Source organism: Xiphophorus couchianus, chromosome 4, assembly GCF_001444195.1.
Source record: "Xiphophorus couchianus chromosome 4, X_couchianus-1.0, whole genome shotgun sequence".
NCBI lineage: Eukaryota > Metazoa > Chordata > Actinopteri > Cyprinodontiformes > Poeciliidae > Xiphophorus > Xiphophorus couchianus.
Window position 1 is genome coordinate 26201104 of NC_040231.1, and position 22989 is coordinate 26224092.

Sequence of the window (22989 nt, forward strand, 5' to 3'; positions counted from 1 at the left end):
TTTTAAGTCCCTGGATCTAATGATGGCAGAAGAGATTACGCACTTCACAACATACTGATAGAAGATATGCAGGATCTTGCTGCAAACCTTTAAGAACCTAAGCTTCCTCTAGAAGCACAGTCTGCCCTGTCTCCTCTTATAGACGGCTTTACTGTTGCAGCTCCTGTCCAGTCTGCTCTCCAGGTGAACTCTGAAGTATTTAAACTCCTCCACCAACTCCACTTCTTCTCCCAAGATGGAAATCATGTTCGATCTGATCATGTTTTCTTGCATTCAAGACAGAAGAACATCCATTCTTTCTGCAATTGTTCTATGTTTTTTTACGTTAGCCTAGCGTGTTGCCTGGCTAACTAAAACACACTAAAGTTGCAGCGTGGATTACTGTGTTTTTTTAATCGCGTGCTTACATATTTTGCTTTTTATCTAGCCACAGTATAATTGTTAGCTTAAGAGAATGTCATGAATGTTACAGTCTCTCACGCAGTTTTCTCTTAGCTTGTTGCTTTGCCATAAAAAGTCGGTAGAAGCTAGCAAATGTTATGCATAATATTTGAACAACCGGTGTAGATCTTACCCTTTAAGTAACGCTGTAAAATCTCACACCGGTTGCAGATCAGTCTCTCGTTGGTTGGTCTCAAGCAGAACTAGACCAACTCTAATTATGTTAGTACATGTATGGAGAAAGTTAATACAGGCCCGTTGTTCAAAGCTGTATGCAGTTATACACACAGGTCCATTATTTATAGTGGTCAAATCCCAACCAGCACCTTCTGGGGATAGTGTGTAATAATCACATGCTCACATGTGTAACCACTGTATGAATATATATTTTTATATATACGATGGGAAAACATGTGATTGTGATACTCGTGCCTTTCTTTCTTGACCATTACACAACGTCTTAGCCACTAGATGAGTTTAGCGTCTCAGCCTTGAAGATTTAAATCAGCTGTGGCCGTAAACAGCAGTGGGAGTGTATCCAACTCTCCTAATGTGTCATGAACTTGCAAAGCATGAACACATGACACAAATATAGTGTAGCAGTACTTGTAGTGTTCTGAATATCTGGACTCACATCATTTGTATTTGGGTTATTATGAATAAAGGCGCAAATTACTCTACTGTGAAAAGAGGAAAACTATCTGTATTACCACCCCTGATTAAGCCTACGACTGTTTACAGCACATTTTAATTAATTAAACATGAGGTGTTAAAAAAAGGCCGGACCTTTAGGTCAGCCACAGCGCGCGAGCTTTTGACGCAATTTAGAAAACCATCCTAAGCTCAAAAGAACTTACTGTGTCAACTAATGCCAGTAACAATTTAAAAATCGACAATATTAATGAGCTACTAAATACACCCTCGCTCTACTTTCCAGCACCGCGTTTGCTGTCCCCCGACTTGTCAGACTCTGGATTTCTGGAGAGTTGTGACAAACTGTCATGTGCGTGACTAAATCGGCTCAACGGTGCAGTGTTGGTTGGAGGAATCACTCAGTCGTTACAGCCCCTGAGCGTCTGTGGAAACAGCTTCAGGCAGGGAGCTTTGGACAGACCCAGAGACGGGAGAGACTGTGTTCTCTGCAGTGGGAAGCACGGCTGATGTGTCTTCCTAACCTCTTGCAAACAGCATGCCAGCACAAGTCTCAAGCAGCACCTCCTCTATCCACTTGTAAATTCACTGGCTCGGCAGCGCAGGAAGGGAATTTAAATTAGGTGTGACTAACGGCAAGATGGGAATCCAGGCAGTTTCCCTCCCCTCTTGCTGTGCTCCCCTGGCTACTGGGGTTTTGTACACATCCACTTTCCTGCAGTGCTTGAGGCTGTCAGCTTGGTTTCACATTCAAAATGACTTCAGCTGGAGGTGCATAAGCTCGACCAGACGGAGAGGAGAAGATAACAAGGCAACATCGCTGGGGTGAAGCGTCAAAAAGAAAGGGGAGAAAAAAATGAAACCATCAGATTTGCACTTTTACCATATCTGCAGAAATCAAGAAAATTGGGAAATACTTGTGCAGAATGTTGTTGTTTTTTTTCTTTTTTGTGGTGCTGCATTGATCTACCAATTAGAGCTACAGTAAATACATAGCTATAGCCAGATATGACTTCTTTTTTAAGATTTCTTATGCGTTCTACAACACATAATAAACCTAATCAAGTGAAGAACTCAACACTACACAAGCTTTGGAATATCTGATTCAATCTGTATTCATCTAAACGCAAAACTACTACAGTTTTTAAGGACCGGTACTGGAGTTTTGGACATGTCCAGCTGTAGAAACGTGAAAATCTCCAGGCATTAAATTGATCACTTTGCTCCAGGAAACGACCCATTAGTCTCCCACCTCACAAGAGGCGAGTCAACTGGGCAGTCTGTCTTTCAATTTAGCTCTGGACACATTCAGACTGAGCTTTTATTCCCTTTAAGACTGAATTTCAATTCAACGACCCACCACTTAGCCTTACTGCTGGGTTTTGAATGGTCGCAGCAGAATTAGAGCTGCACTTTAAAAATATTCAACTTTAGGTGTTTTTGCTCATGTCTTTAGAAATGTTAGATTCAATTTTATATTCATCTGAATAAATCTAAATGGTCATCTGAAAAAAAAAGTGCCATAAATTATAATACCAATTTGGAGTTGGTAGTTTAAGTCAACAGATTGGGAATATTTCATAGAGAGCTGTCAAAAAGATTGCTTGGCTATATTACCATATAAAAGATGCAGATAAGTTAATACATGCTGAAAAGTTCAAAGATTTCAGTTATTGGTATAATTACCTTTCTTACAGTCTTTATTATTTTCTTTCCAAACATTTGACAAATACTCAACATAAGTGAAGAATAGCAGTGGTACATTAATGGTCCCAGATTGTTTTGCAGCACTTATTATAAGCAAACTGTGTTTCCTTAGACTAATTTTTAAATAAAGATCTGATTTAAAAACTTTTGTTAAACCTACAAAACTATGAGATGTCATTAATAGTAGATTAAGAGACTCTGTTGATCAGTCGAACATAAACTGTGCAAGTCATTTTTTTTCTGACTCCACTTTTGTTCTCTGATATATTAAAAGTCAATATCTTATAGAAGAGGTTTAGGTTATACAACCAAAACGCTAAACACCATCTTCTAAGATGTCTAAACTGTAGGTTCTTTGCCTATCATGTACTTTCCTATAAAGCACATATTTGATTTGGGCTTCTTTGGAATATCCCTCAACTCTGGCTCCCTGTTCAAGCCACTGAATCCTGGCATTAAGTTAAGGTTTGAAAGAGCCCTTTTCACTTTCAGCTACTTCTTACTCTCGCCTCGGTTTCTTTGTGACAGACTCTGAGCTGGGGTTTTTTTTTTTTTTGTGGGAACCCATTGGGAATCACTGAAACAGATAGTTTTCAAGGTGTTACATTCAATCAGAGAGCTGCCGGGTGCTGCATTTTATCTCCCTTTTTTGTGTCACCATTTGTAGGCATGAAGCAATTTCCTCATGCCGGCGTGTGCCTTCAGAAGGTGTGTTAACGTGCGTGCCCGTACGCATAGCTGTTCCGGGTTTATTATTAAGGTGCGTTGGGATTGATGTGTGATAAAAACGATACAAAAGGGAAAATAGGATTCATCCTTTTTTGGGTTTTTTTCCCATTTGTTAGTGCGTGGGCAGTCGCTCTTAGAGAGAAACAGCAACCAGCCAATTATTCCTATGATTATTATTGCAAGGAGGCTGATGGACTGCGTGTTATTGATGTCAGGGAGGATGTCAGCGGACCTCTATTTCATTCTAATAAATACTCTTTGCACTCCTGCCCCTGGATTTTCAAGGGATTACGTACAGCCGCTTTCCATCTGCAACGAGCTGTACTTTCCCATTATCTGTTACAGTAATAGTATGCGGGCAGCAATATTTCTTATTATGGGAAAAGACTATTTAAGTTTAGTGGACGTCTAAGTGTGTCTGTGTGGCTCGGCGTGTGTTTTTATGGTCTTGATGATGGAGCTGGGCCTCTGCAGACAACCTGTGCTTATTTTATGGTCTTCTATCCCCAGCTGCAGCGCGCGGCCAATAAACCTCTCTCTAGCAATCTCCAAACAGTGCAGCAATCAATGGGAAATTATCTCGGCCAATCGATGGTCCTGCCTTTCTGTTTCTCTCTCTTTTTGCTTCCACCAGCCGTGTCCTCCGTCGCCCCCCACTCTCATCCCCATCCCTCGTGTCTCCTTTTTTTTCTTTTTTGCTATCTCTCTGTTTTTCTTCCGCCCACTCCTTCACGCCTCGCCTTCTTCTTTAACTTGCATTCCCTGAAGCTCTTCTTGACTCCACAGCACCTATTTTGAAATGCGACAGCTCAGCAGCTCTGGAACCATTAGCAAAAGTCGCTTTTTTTTTTTTTGTTCACAGGGAATATTTAATGTTTCTGGTCGGAGTCTCCTGACAGCTATCTGCTCGTAAGACCCAGGGTTTCTCCTCCCGCTCGTTGGCCTCCGGTTGACAGCAAACAGTTGCTCAAAACATTGTTATTGTTCTCCTGTTTGCTGAGAGATACGTTTTAATGAGGGCAGATAGTCTGAAAGACACTTCCTAAACGGTTGCCTTTCATTTATCACAGAGCCGGTCCTGAGCTCACTCTTTAGTAATACTGGTACCAGTTAATCAGTCGAGGGATCAGACGTGTCGCGGTTCCAGCTTTTCTTCTTCGGATCTGAACCCTGTCCTCCACAGTTTAAGCTGTTTTATTGCTTAAACTGTGATCCCAGAGCCCTTAATATGCTAAAGAGGTCATTCAAAGTTTTGATTCCTCAGGGAAAGATGTCAGCAACATTCGTCTCTTTAGAAAGCTGGAAAAACTGTTTTTATCTTTTGTTTTTTTGTTTTTTTTATCTAGAAGCTTAAACCACTTCAGCCACCTCTCATTTTTCACACAGCTCAGTTTCTCAGCTGTAGCTATAGATGGCTTTCTGTGGCTAATCTGCAGCAGACGTTTAGGCCACATTTCCAAAACGTGGTTGAGCTCAGCCAACAAGTCTTCTGGTTTTTGGTCGCGGCCAGCACCTGGTGCTTTTATTTTTGGCGTCACCTCGCAGAGCTGAGGCAGTAGTTGAAAGAGACGTGAAACAACAGCTGTATTGTCACGTGTGTCCCAGCGTGTTGCAGAGATGTTGCTGCACTCATCGGCGAGCAGCTGTCACCTTTCTGACACCTTTTGTTTCCTGTGCAGGTCAAAGAGCACACCGCATCTTTCACTTTCTTTTGTTATTAGCGGTGTTCAAATGTTAGTTTGTGTCTAAAAAGAAAATGAAACGGGAGGCTGGGGGGAGAGCAGATTGTCAGAAGCTGCTAAACAATTAACTAACTTGTTGAAGACTAAAGCAATTAGAGATTTTTGATTACCAGGTGAACAAAGGGGTTTGTCAGTGACATCACCAGCTAAAATACCCACCAACATGTTAAAAAGAGGCTGGGTAAAAACTTTAGACACACGCAGGCATTCAAATCCATGTATGGTTCATTTTTTAGTTTTTCCATTTCAAAATAAAAAAAGAAAAAAGTGGGTGTTTTTTTGTCGTTTTCAAAACTAAATGAAAACTTTTAAAATAATAAAAAATAATTTTTTTTTCTCATTGTTTTAATGGTCAAAGCAATGACAAACTTTTTTATTTGTTTGCGCACCATTTAGGAAACATGGTCTAAATTGCAAACACATTACATTTTCATTTCTGAGGCTTCGTTTCTGGCACTTCAGAAACAACCAAAGTCTCACCATCAGCTTTTGCCAATTCAGTTGCAATTGCGTATCAGTTTGTTTCTCTTCGTAGTAAAGCATTGTGATGTAGTAAAGCATTGTGATGTATTAGAGAGAGAGACATGTTCCAAAAAATCCTTCCAAAGCAAGCGGTGCAAATAAATGTAACGTTACATTTTCTGAAGTCTTGCACCTATTTTCGATTGGTTGTGATTCTGATGTTCGTTTGTTCCCAGTCGTCTGAATTATGTTAGATTACAAACCAAAATAACCTGGGCAGCCTCCTGCTGGTAAATATTATAGTTGTATTACCACATGAAGTAACTTTAGACGATAAGTAGACCATAAATTAGCTTAATGGCATGTATGAGACATCCTGTACAAATTGACACAAGGTTGGTTCAAAACATCTAGTGTTCTAGAAAAAGTTGCTTTGAAAAGATTAATACTAAAAGAGGGCAAAATAACAAAGCAAAAAAATGACCCAGTGATGTTTTTCAGAATGATTAATGTCACCTCTTTGTTGATAATGTTTGCTTTATAACAATGGCCGCAGTTGAGAATAAACAGACATTTAACCTCGTTAATCTGGTAAAGTCCTGTAATCATGTTGTGTGTGTCCTCCAATGGGGCGAACAGGACGTTTGCTGATGTCATGTTAAAACCACACCATAGCTTATTAATAACCATAATGCTGAAACAAAAAAAACAAATAAAGAAAACAAAGCAATCTCCGGAAGCTGACGAACGTCTTGCTGTCTGGTTCTAGTGTCATCAAAGGATTCATACTGCGATCCTTCCTTTCATGTAAGTAAATCTGCCTTTCTCTTTCTAAGAACATGAGTCTCTTAAATCGGCGAACATATTTACAACACTCCACCTCTTCCACCATGACAGCATTAACTCTGTGTTTGCAGAGCTCGTAGCTGTTCTTGAATTTGTACGCTTGGCTTTGTATTCATGAGCGGGGAGCTAACCATGCTGCCGACTCAGACTGAGCGCTCATTCCCTCCACGTTTGCTTTGACTCCGATAATCAGCTTGTTTTCATTTTTGCCGATACGCGGTGTCTCACGGAAACGTCACCGTGTTATGACAAGAAGGCAAAAAAAAAAAAAATTACAAAATTTACCGCAGCAAATTTCCCACAATATTGATTCTGGCTTCCCCACCCCGTACCAAACACCCACAAGGAGAGCTGGGGAGGACAGAACCGGTTGGAGGAGTTAGACGATTGGCTTCCCAGAACAGAGAGAGCCTGCCTATGCTGGCACAACACCGCTCTGACTCGGGCTCTGCTGAGCACAACTGCCATCTCTGGGTTTTATGATACAGTTATTGGGCTCTTACCATCTAATATTTATCCCCCCCTCACACGCACACACACGCTACAGTGGATCTACTGCCTGGCCCTTGTCTGCTGAATGTTTCAAAAAGCATTTTAAACTTGGCATGAAATTCTGTTAAGATGGATTTGTTATTAATGTAATCTTGGATAACCTCTTGGCAGCCTTTGCCAAATAGAAATAATAAAAATAAAAAAAAATCTGGAGAGTTTTCCATGCCGAAGCAACACTCGCTTCTGGCAGAACCGAGACACACTGACAGCCGTTCAAGACGGGCTTGGAAATGGTGAGCAAGCAGCGCTTGTGCTAAACACCGTGTTTATGCCGCTGCTACCCACAGAGTTCAGCCATAACGTGACAGCATGAAAAAAAGAGAGCACGAGTGACAACTGCAGCTCCTGCCTGTCACACTTGTATCATTCTCATCCCCGCCTCAGACACGGGGAGAGAAAACAGCCGGCTAATGCTGCGGCTTCACAAACGGGAGGCTTGTGTGTGGCGGTGAGACACGGGGTTATTATTTGCTCTGCAGTTAAGGACAAGGTCGACACGGGTTATCGGAATCCAGCAGGGGTTGTTCTGCAGAAAAGGACAAAGCAGCGGAGCGTAGTTTGGGAGGATGAGCTCTAATGGAGAAATGTGATCAATACAGAGGATGCTGTATTGGCAGGAAAAGGTTGCAGTTACGGTAGATTAGGAGGTCAGCTCTGGTCAGCAACTTGCAGGGGCGTTTGTTGCTTTCATCTCCAGCAGCGTATGAATAACAACGTGCCGGAATCCTTCCTGAAGATGCACTCTTGACAGAAGTGCTCGGATATTTACATTCCGTGGACCGTCACACAAAATAATGACGAATGGACGATATTATAGAAGTTAGCGGGTTCTTCTCTCACCGTTTTCAGCTGTTTCTCCTGATTGTTCAACTATGTATTAAACTGATCAGCTTCACCTCTGAACCAAAACCAGTTGCATAGTTTTGATCCAGTGGTGTTGCTGTTTCTTCCTTTTCCTCTGTATTTTTATCATCAAAATCAGAAATTAGAGTTAGCATCCAAATGATTAAATGAATACACTCACCTATTATCTGCATCTCCTGAGCAACATTCCTAAATACTTGTCTTCATGTTGTAACGATGCTCTTTGCTAGATGTTAGTATTAGACATTTTTAGGTTTTCTTGTGATAATATACAGTTATATACATGTTCGATCCTCACTTTTCACCTGCTCGCCAATTTGGCTCGTTGGCAACTTCCCTTGGCAGCTTAGTCATAAAAGTGGTTTAACTTTAACCCTTCCTGTCATTGGATCACTAGAATCTAATGAATTATTAGATATTTTGTTTTGTGAAAGAATGAGTTTTACACTTTCTCAACAAAAATATGAAAGGACATGCAAGCCTAAAGCCAGTTGGCATGACCATTTTATTTGTGTAGTGCAGTTGTAAATCTATTTGCACGTGTACTTTGGGCGTGTCCTGAATGAATTCCTCAATATCAGATTTTTGTCATAGCGTGCGCGCCAGGAGACGCCAACTTCAAAGAACTTGGAATGTTTAACAAAATATTTAAGAAATGAGAGTTGTGCATTCACCAGCTTCTGAAACCTTCAATTTTCGTGCAGCATATAAAGTATTTGAGGTTGCTAGCATCATACCTGAAAAGAATTAGCTAGTTGTGGTTTGTCACCAACAACTTTATTAGTTAAATTTTGGCCAAGTATAATAAAGACGTCAACTCAAGTGTATAACTTTCATTTGAAATCACTGCAAATAAATATATATATATACATATATATATATATATATATATATATATATATATATGTTGGATAGCACGGACATGTATGCCAAGGTACGCATTTGAATTCTGTATGAATTAATACATTTGTAAATGAGGAAAAAATAAAAGATTTCAAACATTTCTGTTGCATCACTGTAAACTATCCCCACCAAATTAGACACTAGGAGTTTTGAACAGTCTAGTTTCAAAATAATGGCGTTCCACAGGGATCTATGTTGGTCCCAAGTAAATTCTTTGAACATAGATACAAATATGTTTATTTTTCAAACCACATTTGCATTGATTGATGCAAATGTGTCTTTTTATGCCGATGACACTATCTATATATATATATATATTTTTTTTTTATCCATGTTTAGATTTTCACAAATACATTATGTTGATGACATCAAGGTTGTTATAATAATCTAATTGTCTTTCATAAAACATTTTATTTCCACTGTTCTAAGACATTACAATAATAATAACTGTATTAAAAACCTTCCCTTTGGTGATGCAGGCCTGGTGTGTTTGTCCGAGTTGTCGAACTTAACTTGAAGACGTAACATTTTAGTCGTTTCATTGTGTCTCGGTTGCATTTAATGCTCCTGTAATTAAAGTCTGTGACAAACCTCTGAATTAAAGCACGTCTTGTTTTGCTGCCGACAAAAGCTATTTTCCAGTCTCCTCTGTTGAATAAAAGGTCTCATTGGTCTTTTCCTTCATCATCTCGATGTCTCTGTGCATCAACCCGAGGCCGCCTGTAATCAGCAGCCCTTGAGCTCCCAGAAAGGTCATTCTGTCCATTTGATGGTGTTTTGATTCATCCCTTCCTCTTTTCTCTCCTCCCACCCTTCCTCTATTCCACCACCCTCTCCACTCCCCCTCTTTCTTGCAGGGAAACTGGAGAGCCACTATCACCAGGGTGCCAAGAAGGGGCTGGTCCCATCAGCTGCAGTGTGACACGAGAGGAAAGGCTCATTGCTCACATGGCAAATTCACATTTTCTGGTCTCAATCTGGACTGGAGTTTATGACCAATGCTGTTTGAATCTTTGAGTCCGATTACTTGTATTTGCAGCGATTCAATAAAAATTTGATTATTATTGTAAATGACTATTTCTTTTGTAAATACATATGAAATTGGGTTTGTTTAAAAAGAGATTCAAACTGCTCTTGTAGTCGCACCCAGAGTAGAATAGCAGTTCAAGCAGAACCTAAACGGCTACTAGAGAAATGCAGCTCGACTTCCCTCGCTAGACACTGGCCTGTCATTACCCGTCTTTCACTTAGGGCCACATTTACACGAACAATAGCACTTTGTTAAAAAAGCACAGCCTTGTCATTAGCTTCAATGAAACCATTTGATTACAGCAACGAGGGCGGGCGGGCCGAGGGGGGAGGAGGCGATGCCAGAGGCAACAACCAACAGGGGAGGCAAGAATGCAGAAGATGGTTAACTCTAAATGAACACTGCAATCAGTCATCCTCAATCAACATTCGATTATTTCATTGTATTTTTTGTTGTTTGTTTTTGAATTACGTTTTCCCCTCGAAATGGTGAAAGCGCAGAGGAGGACGAAGTACCCACTGAGAGTTGTTGGTTCCGATAAGCCCTCGGATTGGGATTTACCTTCGATGGAATTTGATCCTCTTTCCAAGTACGTGTAGCAGCATGCCAGAACGGAGGATAACGCGTGGACACATGGGTATTTTCAGCCCAAACAACATGCGTTATCTTTCCTGGGTGTGTCCTTCCTGCTCATATCCACAGAGCTTCAAACCTGCTTTCCACGACGAACTCCATAAAACAGAGAGTGCGGGATGTTGATGATCTACTGACACTATTTTTTTTTTGTATTTACGTTATTGATCATTCCAGAAAATGTCAACAACATTCTTACACACCCGGCGTTCATAGCTCTTATTGTTGTGGCTGATTCTGAAGTTACTGTTTGTCATTTCAGCGTGTTAAACTGACGGTTTTATAAAACGCAGCCCACATGTGGGTTCAGTCTGCAAGGCCCACTGAGACCGAAGATCGCAGCAATGATAGAGAAGGTTAAACTATGCAGCGCATGCTATAAAGTGTGTGTAATAAAATGTTGGAAAATGTTGCCAACCATGCAGTTTGTGAGTCACCTCCGCTCAGAACGAGGCAGGGCAGAAAACACGAAGATGAAGCTGATGATAAAGGAGTTTAGAATATAAGGAGAAAAGACTGTCCAGCTACAGCAATCCATTTTCATTTGTTCCTTATGTGTTTTTCATAAAGCACAAGTCAAGAAAAGATTGGAAAGATTGGACATGGACACATCCTGAATGGAAACGCAGCGCAAACAACCAGTCAAGGTTGGACTTCAACTTAACATAGTTCCCTGTGAAGCGAAACAAACCTACGAATTGTGTACTTTAAGCAAACTTAAGATAAAAATGTCATTGAGTAATTCAGCTTTTAATATTTCACGTGATTTTGAGAAAACCAAAAAAAAAAGTCTTCCTCAGATGAATCCTTTCTAAAGCTCTACTAACTATATGTGTTCTTAAGAGGATTTCTCAGAAGACGACATGCGTTGATGGGTGTGTTCTGGTTTCACTTTTAATGCAGACTGGAATGTGGACATGACTTAACAAGGTTGAATCAAAATTCTTTCATAGTACCTGCATAGACTAAAGGGTTTCATTGTCAGTCTGTTCCTCTTTGGGCTTTTTTTTAGATTGTTGGAGGGTACCGGTAATAAAAGGGAAATTTATAGTTTAATCATTTTTGGTTTTTTGTGTGTGTTTTTTTTTATTTGCTAAATGTGGGCATTTACATTAAATCAAGTAAACTGCCTGAGAGTTTCTTCCTGTATTGAATAGACATGTAGTTTAAAGTATGGCCCCAAGATCAGTTCGGTCCTCAGTGGTGGGGACAAACTGATTGGCGCTCACTGTGACCAACATTTAAATTTCTAAATTAATGTCAATTTTAGCTTCTTAGCTTAGGACAAAGCACACGTTTCTAAAAAATATTAAAAGGAAGTTGAGTGGATACTGGTTAGGGCTTAGATTTTTCTCGTTTGTGTTTATGCATCCTGATGGTAACCACGAATGTCGCTCAGGAGGATTCATAAACACGGATATGAAACCTCAAATCTGGATCATCTTTGCAGTTTTAAACACAGGTCTGACTCCATAAATATAACACTTGTTTGCAGTTTATAAACACTGATCTGACACGTAAATGTGACACGTGTTTTTAGCTTATAAAACAGATCTATCCTCCCTCCAGTGTGACACATTTGCAGCTTATAAACAGATTTGAAACTACAAAAATAACGCATTTTTGAAGTTTATCAACACAGATTTGAAACCCCAAATTCAACACCGATTTGAACTTCATAAACACAGATAAGGAGTACCTGTTGGGATTGCAACTAGTATTACTAGTAATGGCTCTTGTTTAAAATAAATAGCATTAACATCAGATTGTTCATAAACGGCTTTTTGTTTCCAGGGATAACAGAACAAATAATGTGATTTATACACTGCTCAAAAAATAAAGGGAACACTCAAATAACACATCCTAGATCTGAATGAAAGAAATATTCTCATTGAATACTTTGTTCTGTACAAAGTTCCATTTGCACAACAGCAGGTGAAATTGATTGTCAATCAGTGTTGCTTCCTAAGTGGACAGTTTGATTTCACAGAAGTTTGATTTACTTGGAGTTATATTGTGTTGTTTAAGTGTTCCCTTTATTTTTTTGAGCAGTGTATATATAAGCTGCCACCCTTCACTATAGTCACATATACACACTAACTGGAAGGGGGGAAAAACTATGCGTTTCCAATTTGGCCTCGATATTAACTGGTTTATTTGTTGTTGTTTTAAATGGAACCAGTTAAAATCAAGCTTAGCCCCAGCTCTAGATTAGCACTTGAACTGGCTTGGTAGAAATACAGCATCAAGTAAATTTCATAGAAACTACAATAACTCCTGATTAGGTTAAAGAACCCTTATTACATAAAAAGTAGTAACACAGCCTTTGAAGTAATTCCCCGCCAAATACTAAAATAAAAGTGCTACTGCCACCGTTTTACATAAAAATGATCCTGGAGTCCACTGTTGCTGCTATCCATGAAGTGTTTTAATTACATATTCAGCACCTACATTAAGAGTTTACACACTCTGCTTTTTGGCCCCTTAACTGCTGCTATGACAGGCTGTTCCTGACATATTTCATGCACAATGTAATTTTATGTTTTCACTTGTTTCTGCATTGCCATGTGTGTGCGTGTGTATTCCTCTCAAATGTGTTGAATGGCTCCTTGACTAAGCTGTTTCAAGCCCACGGATGTGTTTCACCACGTTCTGAAAAGCAGAGCGTGATTCGCCAACACACTCTCTCTCTCTTTCTCTCTCTCTTCCTCTCACACGCACACACATGACGGGTTGTTACGTTTCTTCGCCAGTGCCTGGCATTGTGATTCGCCGTTGATTAGCTTAGATTTAGTCTTGTTTGAGTTGCAGATTAGCCACAACTCTGTGCTCCGCTCCATTCAGGCTGAGGAGGCGTAATTGTACCAGCCCTCCCAGTAATCTCCCAGCCAGAGAATGTAAGAGGTCTCCTTTGTAAAGATCTTCAATAGAAGGTGTTTTTTTTTGTCAGAGAGGTTCAAGAATTGAGTGAACTGAGCCTCTAGTGAATTCGTGATGACAGCTACTTGCCCTGTGGGTGGCCTTTTTTCTTTCCTCCTTCTTCTTCTTCTTCTTCTTCTTCTTCTTCTTCTTCTTCTGTTTTCCTGTCTTCCAGATCGGCTGCATTTCTCCGGATGGGAACAGACATCCAAGTTCATATAAACAAGGGCTGTTTGCTGTTACGCCGAACAATTAAGCACATGCAGTTTTTACTAAACCTCTTTAGATAAACACCATGAGACCATGTGCTGTTGGTTTTTCTTGTACAAAAGATGATGTGATGTGCTTGAGTGGAGCAAAGGCTCACTGTGAACCTTTTAAATTGGAAAAAGACCTGAACTACAATGAACTCATTGACAAAATGGTTGCAGTGTTCATTCAGTTCACATGTGCGTATTATACTTCATTGGATGGAAAAATGGTTAGGAGGCTTTTTTTTTTTAAGGCTGTACAAAAAGAATTATGTCAAAGAGTCAATTGGGGCCACATACAGTACTTACTGCCTGGTAAGCAGTGGGCTACTACTTAATCTTTTGGAAAGACATTGCGTTAAGAATCAGCCTTCTTATTTGAGCTAAACCGATACAAAGCTGTATTTGTATTCTTCTTCCAAACTCTCATTTTCACATCCATAACTGTGCGGTAGTTGTTTCCTAAGCCTGGTTTATGCTCGACACGTCTGAGTGGACTGAATTTTCCGCACTGTGCGCCTCTAAAATGTTGCAGCTATGCAGGCAGTTCTGTGCAGGGAAAAAATGGAGGAGGAAAGAGACAAACGCTCGCAAAGACAAACATTTTTAAGATTGCGCCCATAAAGACCATCACACTCACCGGTGTGGGCAATAATATATATATATATACAGTACAGACCAAATGTTTGGACACACCTCTTAATTCAATGAGCTTCCTTTATTTTCATGACTATTGACATTGTAGATTCACACTGAAGGCATCAAAACTATGAATAACACATGTGGAAATATGCACTAAACAAAAAAGTGTAAAACAACTGAAAATACCCCTTATATTCTAGTTTCTTCAAAGTAGCAACCTTTTGCTGTGATTACTGCTTTGCACACACTCTGCATTTTCTTGATGAGCTTCAAGAGGTCGTCACCTGAAATGGTTTTCACTTCATAGGTCAACCTGCCCTGTCAGGTTAATAAGTGGGATTTCTTGCCTTATAAATAGTCATGAAAATAAAGAAAGCCCATTGAATTGGAAGGTGTGTCCAAACTTTTGGTCTGTACTGTATATATACAGTATATATTTGTTTTTTATTTTACTTCTAAACATATGGCGTAGTGTTGTACACTTGCCATATGCGTCCTGAAGTGCTCCCTAGAGTCTAGTGGGAAAAGCTGTTTGCTTTTCAGCTTAATGATAAAGATTGTAAATGTGGAGTCCCTCAAGGCTCAGTATTGGGAACTTTTAACAGTGGCAAAAAACTGTTGATAAAATAGTTAAAACTCCACAAGCAGATCAGGTTATACGTAAATTGTAATAAAAAAAGATGTGATTTTTGGTAACCACAAAACAAACCCTGGTTGATTATTGTGTTTCATTTGGAGTTTTGAGTTATTGGAAATCCGATAGCGACTACACAAAGTGACAATAGGAAGAAGCGACAAGAATTTGATGCGATGTAGTTGCAAACAGAAATACCAACATGTTACTTTTTTACTAAGTAACATGTTGAAATTTAAGAACATGGCGCATTTAAAAATGCTTTTAATTGCTGTTTTCTCATTTTCTTTTTGCTCCCTTTCTACTGGTGTATCTTTTTCCACTTCAATTTTGTCACATTGATTTTATGAATTTGAGAAATATTATAATAAAACCAAACTGAACTGATTGACAATGTTACAATTACTGAAAGAAAATGACAAATGTTGGGATGTTTTTTTGTTTTTTTTTATTTGCATCATTATACAACGTTCTCTTTTTAGCTGTTTGTCTGCCCTGTGACCCTTGCAAGGGGGGGAAACTTGGAGTATAGCTGGTGCTCCTCTGCATCAGAATGAGTCAGCCGAGGTAGTTCAGGCATATGATCCGATATCGGAGACTCCCATTTGGTTTCCTGTCACCTCCCACTGGGGGACTCACAACTCCCTGGACAGAATCAAAGTAAATGTTCCTTCTGGCGGGGAACATCTGAAGATTTCCAAAAAACTGAAACAACGTTTCTGCAGTTAAGAAAAATGACGCCTGAAGATGTTTGGTACATGCTAATAGCTTAGCTATTAAAAAGGATGAGGATACAAATGCCTAAAATCACCAAAATATTATCAGTTGTGGCTTGATTTTATTGATTTTTTATTAATTTTTTTGCTGCCATTTTCACACATTTTCTGTTTGGGGTTATATTTTACACAACAGCACACTTTTTCTAAAGACTGCTGTCACTATTTTTTTTAATTTATTTATTTTTATTTTTTTTGTATTTCATCCCCCTCTTTATGTTTCTGAGGCTCAATCTCCTCCTCCACACAACCACCACCCCGCTGCTGCCAAGGAGAGAACTAATCGGAGTCGATGAAGCAACGGAACAAGCGCGCTGTCGTCCAATTGCGAGCGCCACCTGTTTCTGGAGTAAAAAGCTCCTGCTGAAATTCCTGTCACCATCCAATGTTCATCCACTTAGCCTTGGCTTTAAACTCAATCAAGCGCAAGAGGGGGAAAAAAATGGGGTAATGTGCTAATTCATCATTTTGGGCCCAAAAAGATGCCCAGCTGAATTTCCTGATTGAAATGAAATGTAATTGACTCCAGCCCCAACACTGTGCCCTCCTCCACCCGTCAAGCCAAGTTTCCAGTTGTAGAAGCAGCGGGACCTTTGTGTGCTTGCTGAGAGACTGATTGGTCTGAGGCCACGGGGTCCCCATCCCCCCATCCTCACACGCCTGCAAGAAGAATTAGGCTTTGGAGCACTTAGGAGAGGTGGTGGCAGGCTGGGGAACAATACAACCTTGGAGCGGCTTATGGCTCATCCATCTCATAATCCGTCACAGAGGGCCACCTGTCGAGCCTGGGGTGGCGGCACAAAGGAAATATTTTGGGAAGGACTTCGTCAATATTTGCTCATCGAAGACCATTTGACAGGAGGATTAAATGCAGAGGAGCCTCCGTCAAAGTTTCGCGACGTTCAAAGAGTTTCCGACGGCACGCGGTGTCTCTCGGAGACAACGGGACTTCGAGATTAATTAAAGGGGGTTAGTGTTTTAGGGAGCCAGCAGCGGAGTAGAGTTCAGCTAAACAGACAGAGGAACGCTTTGATTTGCTCTGCCAGTGTTATGCAGCTTCAAAAAAAAACACGATAATTAGAGAGTTTATGTTTTGTTTTTAGTTGAATCACATGCTTGGAGATGGCAAGGCTGGTCATTTAAAACTTACAGTCATTGAATAAACTGAGTTCAAGGGTCTTCGTGATTAAGGACAAGATGGGGATGATCCGGTCGTCACCAGGTTCTAAAGGTATTCAAATCTAACCTAAAACAGACAACAGATCGAATCATGTCATTGCATACAATAAAGCAGTGTGTAGGAAACAGATTATACCCTTAACTTACACAGCCCCCATTGACAGTAGTAACTTAAACTGTGTGTTTCTCTCTATTGGTCTTTCTTCGTTACTTTGCTTCAGTTCGTTGGGGTCTCCTGGCATTTATTTTTGCATGTCTTCCTTAAAGGTATTATGTAAAATCGACTTTTTTTTTAGCTTCACACCATGTTATGATGTTATTACCCTCGTCAGAAACACACCCAGAGTGCTGCCTTGATTCTTTCATGCATGTTCAAGAAATCCTTTAATCTCCCGTGGCAACCACTCAGCTGTGCAAAACGCATGGTTGGACTTGGCACCGCCTTCGAGGACGTAGCTCCTCCTCGAAGCTGCAGTTTTCCACCGCCCCTCACCCACTCAGCTCCTTCAGACTAGCCAGCAGTAATTAGTGAACACCCGGTGGAGCTGCACATCTGTTGATTTTGTTATCCCAGCTTCTTCTCAGTGAAACGCTGGTAAAAAAAATATTGTTAAAGGGTTAATAGAGGGGTGATGATGTGATGACTTCCTGAAGAGTTTCAGAAAGAACAGGAGTTTCTTAAAGAGACAGCGGCCCAATTTCAATGTGCTGTATATTGAAGTCAAATTTCTTTTAAGTCATATTTGATAAACATATACTGCGTTTTTATAACAACTGAAGGTAACATAGTTACTTGATTGTGCTATAAAATGGCACCATATGCCTGGAAAACATAATACTGCCCCTTCAACGATTGTGCAGCTCAGTTTTTGGCCAAGCTTTAGCAAATGGAAAGGTCAAGTCAGACTTGACTCTAGAATACTTTGGTAAACAGAGCAGGTCATGGTGAATTTGATAACTTCTTGGCGTAAAACAAACCCAAACCATCACACCTGTCTGACCTCGGACTTATTTTGGTTTTCTTCATGTGCATATTTGTTTTTCACAGAAGAAGAATGGTTTTGGTCTTAAAAATGGTGGAGGGCCTTCTCCAGGTTGGAGACGTCTGGGCTTTGGAGTAGCTTTGGTCCGATTTGTTCTCATGATCAACTTGGATGTTGGAATGAAGAGAAATGACATAAATTCACAACTACAACTCAGCTGCTGCTCGTTGCTCTGTTCACAGCTTCAGCGTGAACACATGAGAACGTCTGAGATGAGTCTCGGGTCAAAGTCGGAAAGACGAACACGCAGACAGATCCGAGCTGCGAAGGTCAGAGAGTGTACTCCATTCGGGAAGAGTTATAATCTGTTTTACTCTTGAGGCAAAGCAAATTCCAGATCTATAACTTGCACAAATAAACGTGATTAGATGAAAATCCACCCAAACAGAAGAACACTAATCATTTAAAACAAAAACAAAAAAACTGCTGACTTCTCAAAAGCAGAGCAGACGTTCAGATTCAATTAAAATTGGATTCTCCATCGTGAATGTCTTTCATTTGCTTTCATTCCTAAAGATCCACTGCTAACTGATTGGTTCAACCTTTGACCTTTTGACTTGGTGAATGGTGGACTGTATCTGTCACAACACAAAAGCGTCAGAGAGACTTTTCAAATTATGGCCGCATCAGTTTTTCCAACAGAGAAAAAACACGGACTCTATCTCAAAGAAAAAAAGAACCTCACTTTGGGTAAAACGTCCTGGGAAATCTTCTCAACTATTTCACACAAATCCAGCTGCTCTGGGAATCCGTTCTCAAAGCCTCTTTTGTCGGGAGACGTAAATATCAAAATATATTGTTTTGTCAAGCTTCGAATATGTAAAATAGTCCCTTCCAGGCGTCTGCTTTCTCAGGAAGCCGACGCTGTAGCGGCTGCGTAACGTGATTACCCGGGATTAACTTTTGCACGACGCTACGTGATAGACATTAAATGCAGACCTGATTTCGCCACAGGCTTACAAATGTGTTCTTATCCTGTGAAAATTCAATCAAAGAAAGAAAAGAAAATGCAGATTTGCAACAAAACCTGGAGATACCTAGAACCGAAGAGAGTTACACCCACTAAACTCAGAATGAAACATTTGTTCAAGGCATCTCATGTGTAAAAACAACGTCTTCCTGCACACACCCATGACTGTGGCATGATTGCCGTGTGACTAATTGGGTCAAAATCCAGGTTTTGTCCCAAATAAGACGAATTTAGCACATGCAATAAAATATGTCACGGCTTTCATGTTTGATCTAATTTTGATGAGACGAGGGAGTTGGATCATGAGTTGAAGACAAGTGAGAACATCTTTAACAAAATGTGAAGCTCCTGTCCTTTATGCGTCTCTGATATGTGGAAGTTTTGCTGCTGCTTATCTCCAGTAAATCTTTGTAAAAGTTCCGGAAATAAACTTTCCTTTAAGAAAAACAACAGCGAGTGAGGCTGGCCGTTCTTCTCCTTTTCAGGTTGCTTCACTTGTTTATTCCTAATTCTTTTCATTTATAATTGTCACCTTGCAACCATAAACTCATAGTGTGTTTAATCTGGGTTTTATGAGAGATCACCAGAAAGTAGAGCATGATAGTGAAATGGAGGGAAAAACTATATATAATTTAAAAAAGCTTAGAAATGATTGCTTTATTCTGGTACGGTAAAGTAAAGCCCAGAGTAACAAACCGTTTTAGGAAGCTGCTGGTAAATGGAATCCAGCTGTTTTGTTTCTGCCCTCAAAGGTTTGTTAATGAAAATTAGAAGAAAAAGAAACTACCCAAAACCCAGCAGCACGAAGAACAAGGAAAACAGCAAAGGTAAATATGGTGAACGTTGAAAATTTCATTACGTTCTTCTACCTCAAACTCTTTTTATATATATATATATAATTTTAAATGTTTGATTTTATTCTTTTGCTTTGTTGATTGTTAAAGAGAATTATGTTCTTTGTGAATGTTAGGTCTTCTATTATAGTCATTCTTTTTATGTCGGCGCGTCGGACAGACGTTGCTAATTAGCTGCAGAGTTCTGCATTAGCTGATGCAGAACTCTCATCCCTGTATAAATGAGCTAATACATGAAAAATTATTAATAATCATTTTTAAAAAAGGCTCTCTGACCAGATGAAACTAAAATGTAACTTTTCTTTAGTCTGCATGCAAGCTGGTGTCTATCATAAAACATGGTGGTGGCAGAATCATGCAACAAAGATGCTTGTCTTCCACAGAGACAGAGAGAACGGAGTCAGAGGTGATTGGGAGCGATTGACCTTCCAGCAGGAACTATGCTAAACATGCTGCCAAATCTAAAATGGACGGTTTAGATCAGGGGCCACCAGCTGCAAACACCTGAATAAAGTGAACGGCTTGTTAACTAAAGTTTGCAGAATGTGATGACACGCTGAGGACGTCATTTATCTATTTGATTAAACACATCGCGTTGATCTATCAGATAAAATCTCACTAATATAAATTGTGCAGTTGTGAAATGGGAAAAGCACACGCAGTTGCTGCAATGTAAGTTCCCCAATTCTAAAACAAGAGGTTGCAATAAAATGGCCGGATGTTTACACACAGGCAGACTGAACAGGCAGACTAACACGTCTTAATGTGAGAGTTGCTGAAATCCTCAATGCTGATAGTATTCATATCCTGTGTTTATCCACCTCCCTGAGCTAAAATAAAAATAAAAATCATAGAAACCAGCAAGGAAGTAGCAAAAACTCCCATTTCCTACACTTGGAACATCTCAGTCAGTCCTTAAAATGAAGTTAAGATGAACTTGGGAGCTGGAATTAGCTTGTTAACAAAATGATTTAGTCTAAGTCATTCATTGTCCTCTTGTAGCAGCTCTGTGAGTGACACTGTTTTATAGCTGCGTGTTATTAAGGGCGTGACCTTGTTGAATGACAGGTGAGTGGCCGGGCTGCGTGACTTACATGGTGTTTGATGCCATAATTATTACTTACCTGTCACCGCCGGCAAGATGGCAACACAGGGACGCCTTTATGAGTTTGAAAAAAAAAAATAATAATCCAAACCAACGCGCGAGCTCGTATGGACTCACTCATATATTTTGATGTTTTTATGCAGCAAACGAAAACCTGGATCTGTGACGATGTTCAGCGGAAGAAGACGAGGCATAATTGAAGCTATTAAAGTTGACTTTCGAGGGCGTGTAAACGCTCGCGCCATTTTACAGTTAGCTTCCCAGGCAGGAATATTTTTATTATTTTTTTTATTATGCAAAAGGTGACATAAAAATCCGTCCCATGTAGCTACAATTTATATGTTACTCGTATATATTTCAAACTGCAGTATACCGTAATGTTGGCACTTTACTGTAAGAGAAAAGCGAATTTCTGTTACGCAACTTGCAAATCCTACGTTTCGCATTTCTTTCCTAAAACATGTTATCTAAATTGGGGTTTTTTGTTGTTGTTTGTTTTTTCGTAGTTAAAGATAAAGTTCACATTATCTCCAGATGAAAAAAAGAGAGAAAAGATTACTCCCTGTGGAAAAACTAAAGAAAATATCCCATAAAACTAGAATTGTCCTAGTCGTGAGGACGTTGATTTTTTCTTTTTCCATTTTGGTTCTGAAAGTGCAGATTTATTTCTTACACTGTGTTATGATATTTTTACTCTGACTACTATAACTCTGACCAGTCTTGCTTGACTGCTTTTGTGAAAAACTGCCAACTAGACTGTTTTACTTTTCATCGCCAGAGCGCCGTCATGGAGCCAGGTCGATACATCACTTAAAATATCTCTTTCACAAGTCTCATCCTCCCCCTGTTGCATTCTGCATTTTTCTAGATCCTCAAAGTGCAGAGAGACAGCAAATCCCTGTAATTATCTAGTTGTCACTTCAGATTGATGGCTTACTCTCTCACCAGCCTAATTTATAAATGTTGTTTCAAACAGTCGGTGTTCTCTAGTAGTCTGTACTGTGCAGACTGGCATTTCCCATCTGATTGGTATTTCTTTAAGAGAATATCTGCAAATGGGACTTACACACGATGTTTCAAGCAGAATTTATAAACACCACTTTGTGACATAAGAGTGTTTATAAATTGGACAACAAACTATTTATATATATATTAAATGGTTGTGAAAGTAGCTTTGTGCACTCTACTGAAGTGTTACATTAGAAAAAGGGGGAAAATGAGAGATAACTAGTGGTATTTATTTATGTGAAAGCTCAGTGTTTTTACAGTTTTGTCTCAAATTATACTGACCAAAAAAAAGAAGAAAATTAATTTGAAGAAGAAGCCTACAACCTTGAGCAAAACATTACAGTTTCATCATATCACCGTAATGGTACGATGAAACGTAGCTATTTATAGAGGCGGTACCATGTACTTTTCAGGCACATGTGCCATTTTATAGGGCAATCAAATAACTGTTTTACCTTCAGTTCTTAGAAAGGCTGCGCATATCAAGACATAACTTAAAAGAAATCTGACTTCCTAATTTGACGCCTTGAAATTGGACCTCTGTCTCTTTAAGAAGCTGCTGCTTTCAGCATGTTGTCACAACAGTGCTTCTCCGTTAACGGGCGTTCTTAGGAGCATTACAGTGAGAAGTAATTTGTATGATAAGCTCAGTAGATGCGCATTTCCACCAGGTATTTGCTAATTGCTGCTACCGCGAGTCTGGAGAAGCTTAGTGGGGAGATACGGAGGAAAGGTGCTGTGTGAGACTGATTTCTGGAAATAGGTGGCGCTTTGTGAGAGCAAACGTTTTTGGCACCCTCGAATGGGTTGCCACGAGAGATTAAAGGATTTCTCAAACATGCATGAAAGAATCAAAGCGACACTCCAGCTATGTTTTTGACGAGGGAACAACATTCTAACATGATGACATTGTGTAAAGCTCAAAAAACCCCACCGTACTACCCCAAGCATTTATCTATTGCTTCTGCTAATGAAACATGACGCATTGATTATTAGTCATTTATTGCCATTTAGATTTTATTTCACTGACGGAAGCAAAAACATTACA

The 22989-nt window shown here is 39.8% G+C and overlaps 1 protein-coding gene across 2 annotated transcripts in view; it reads left to right on the plus strand.

The window, feature by feature from the left end:
- Positions 1-9968, plus strand: part of trip4 (thyroid hormone receptor interactor 4) — a 93438-nt gene extending 83470 nt beyond the window's left edge. For both annotated transcript variants that reach the window (XM_028015893.1, XM_028015895.1), the window contains one exon: positions 9755-9968. In XM_028015893.1, the coding sequence (XP_027871694.1) occupies positions 9755-9819 (65 nt within the window). In that variant the 3' untranslated portion in view covers positions 9820-9968. The remainder of the gene's footprint in view (positions 1-9754) is intronic.
- The last annotated feature ends 13021 nt before the right edge of the window (positions 9969-22989 follow it).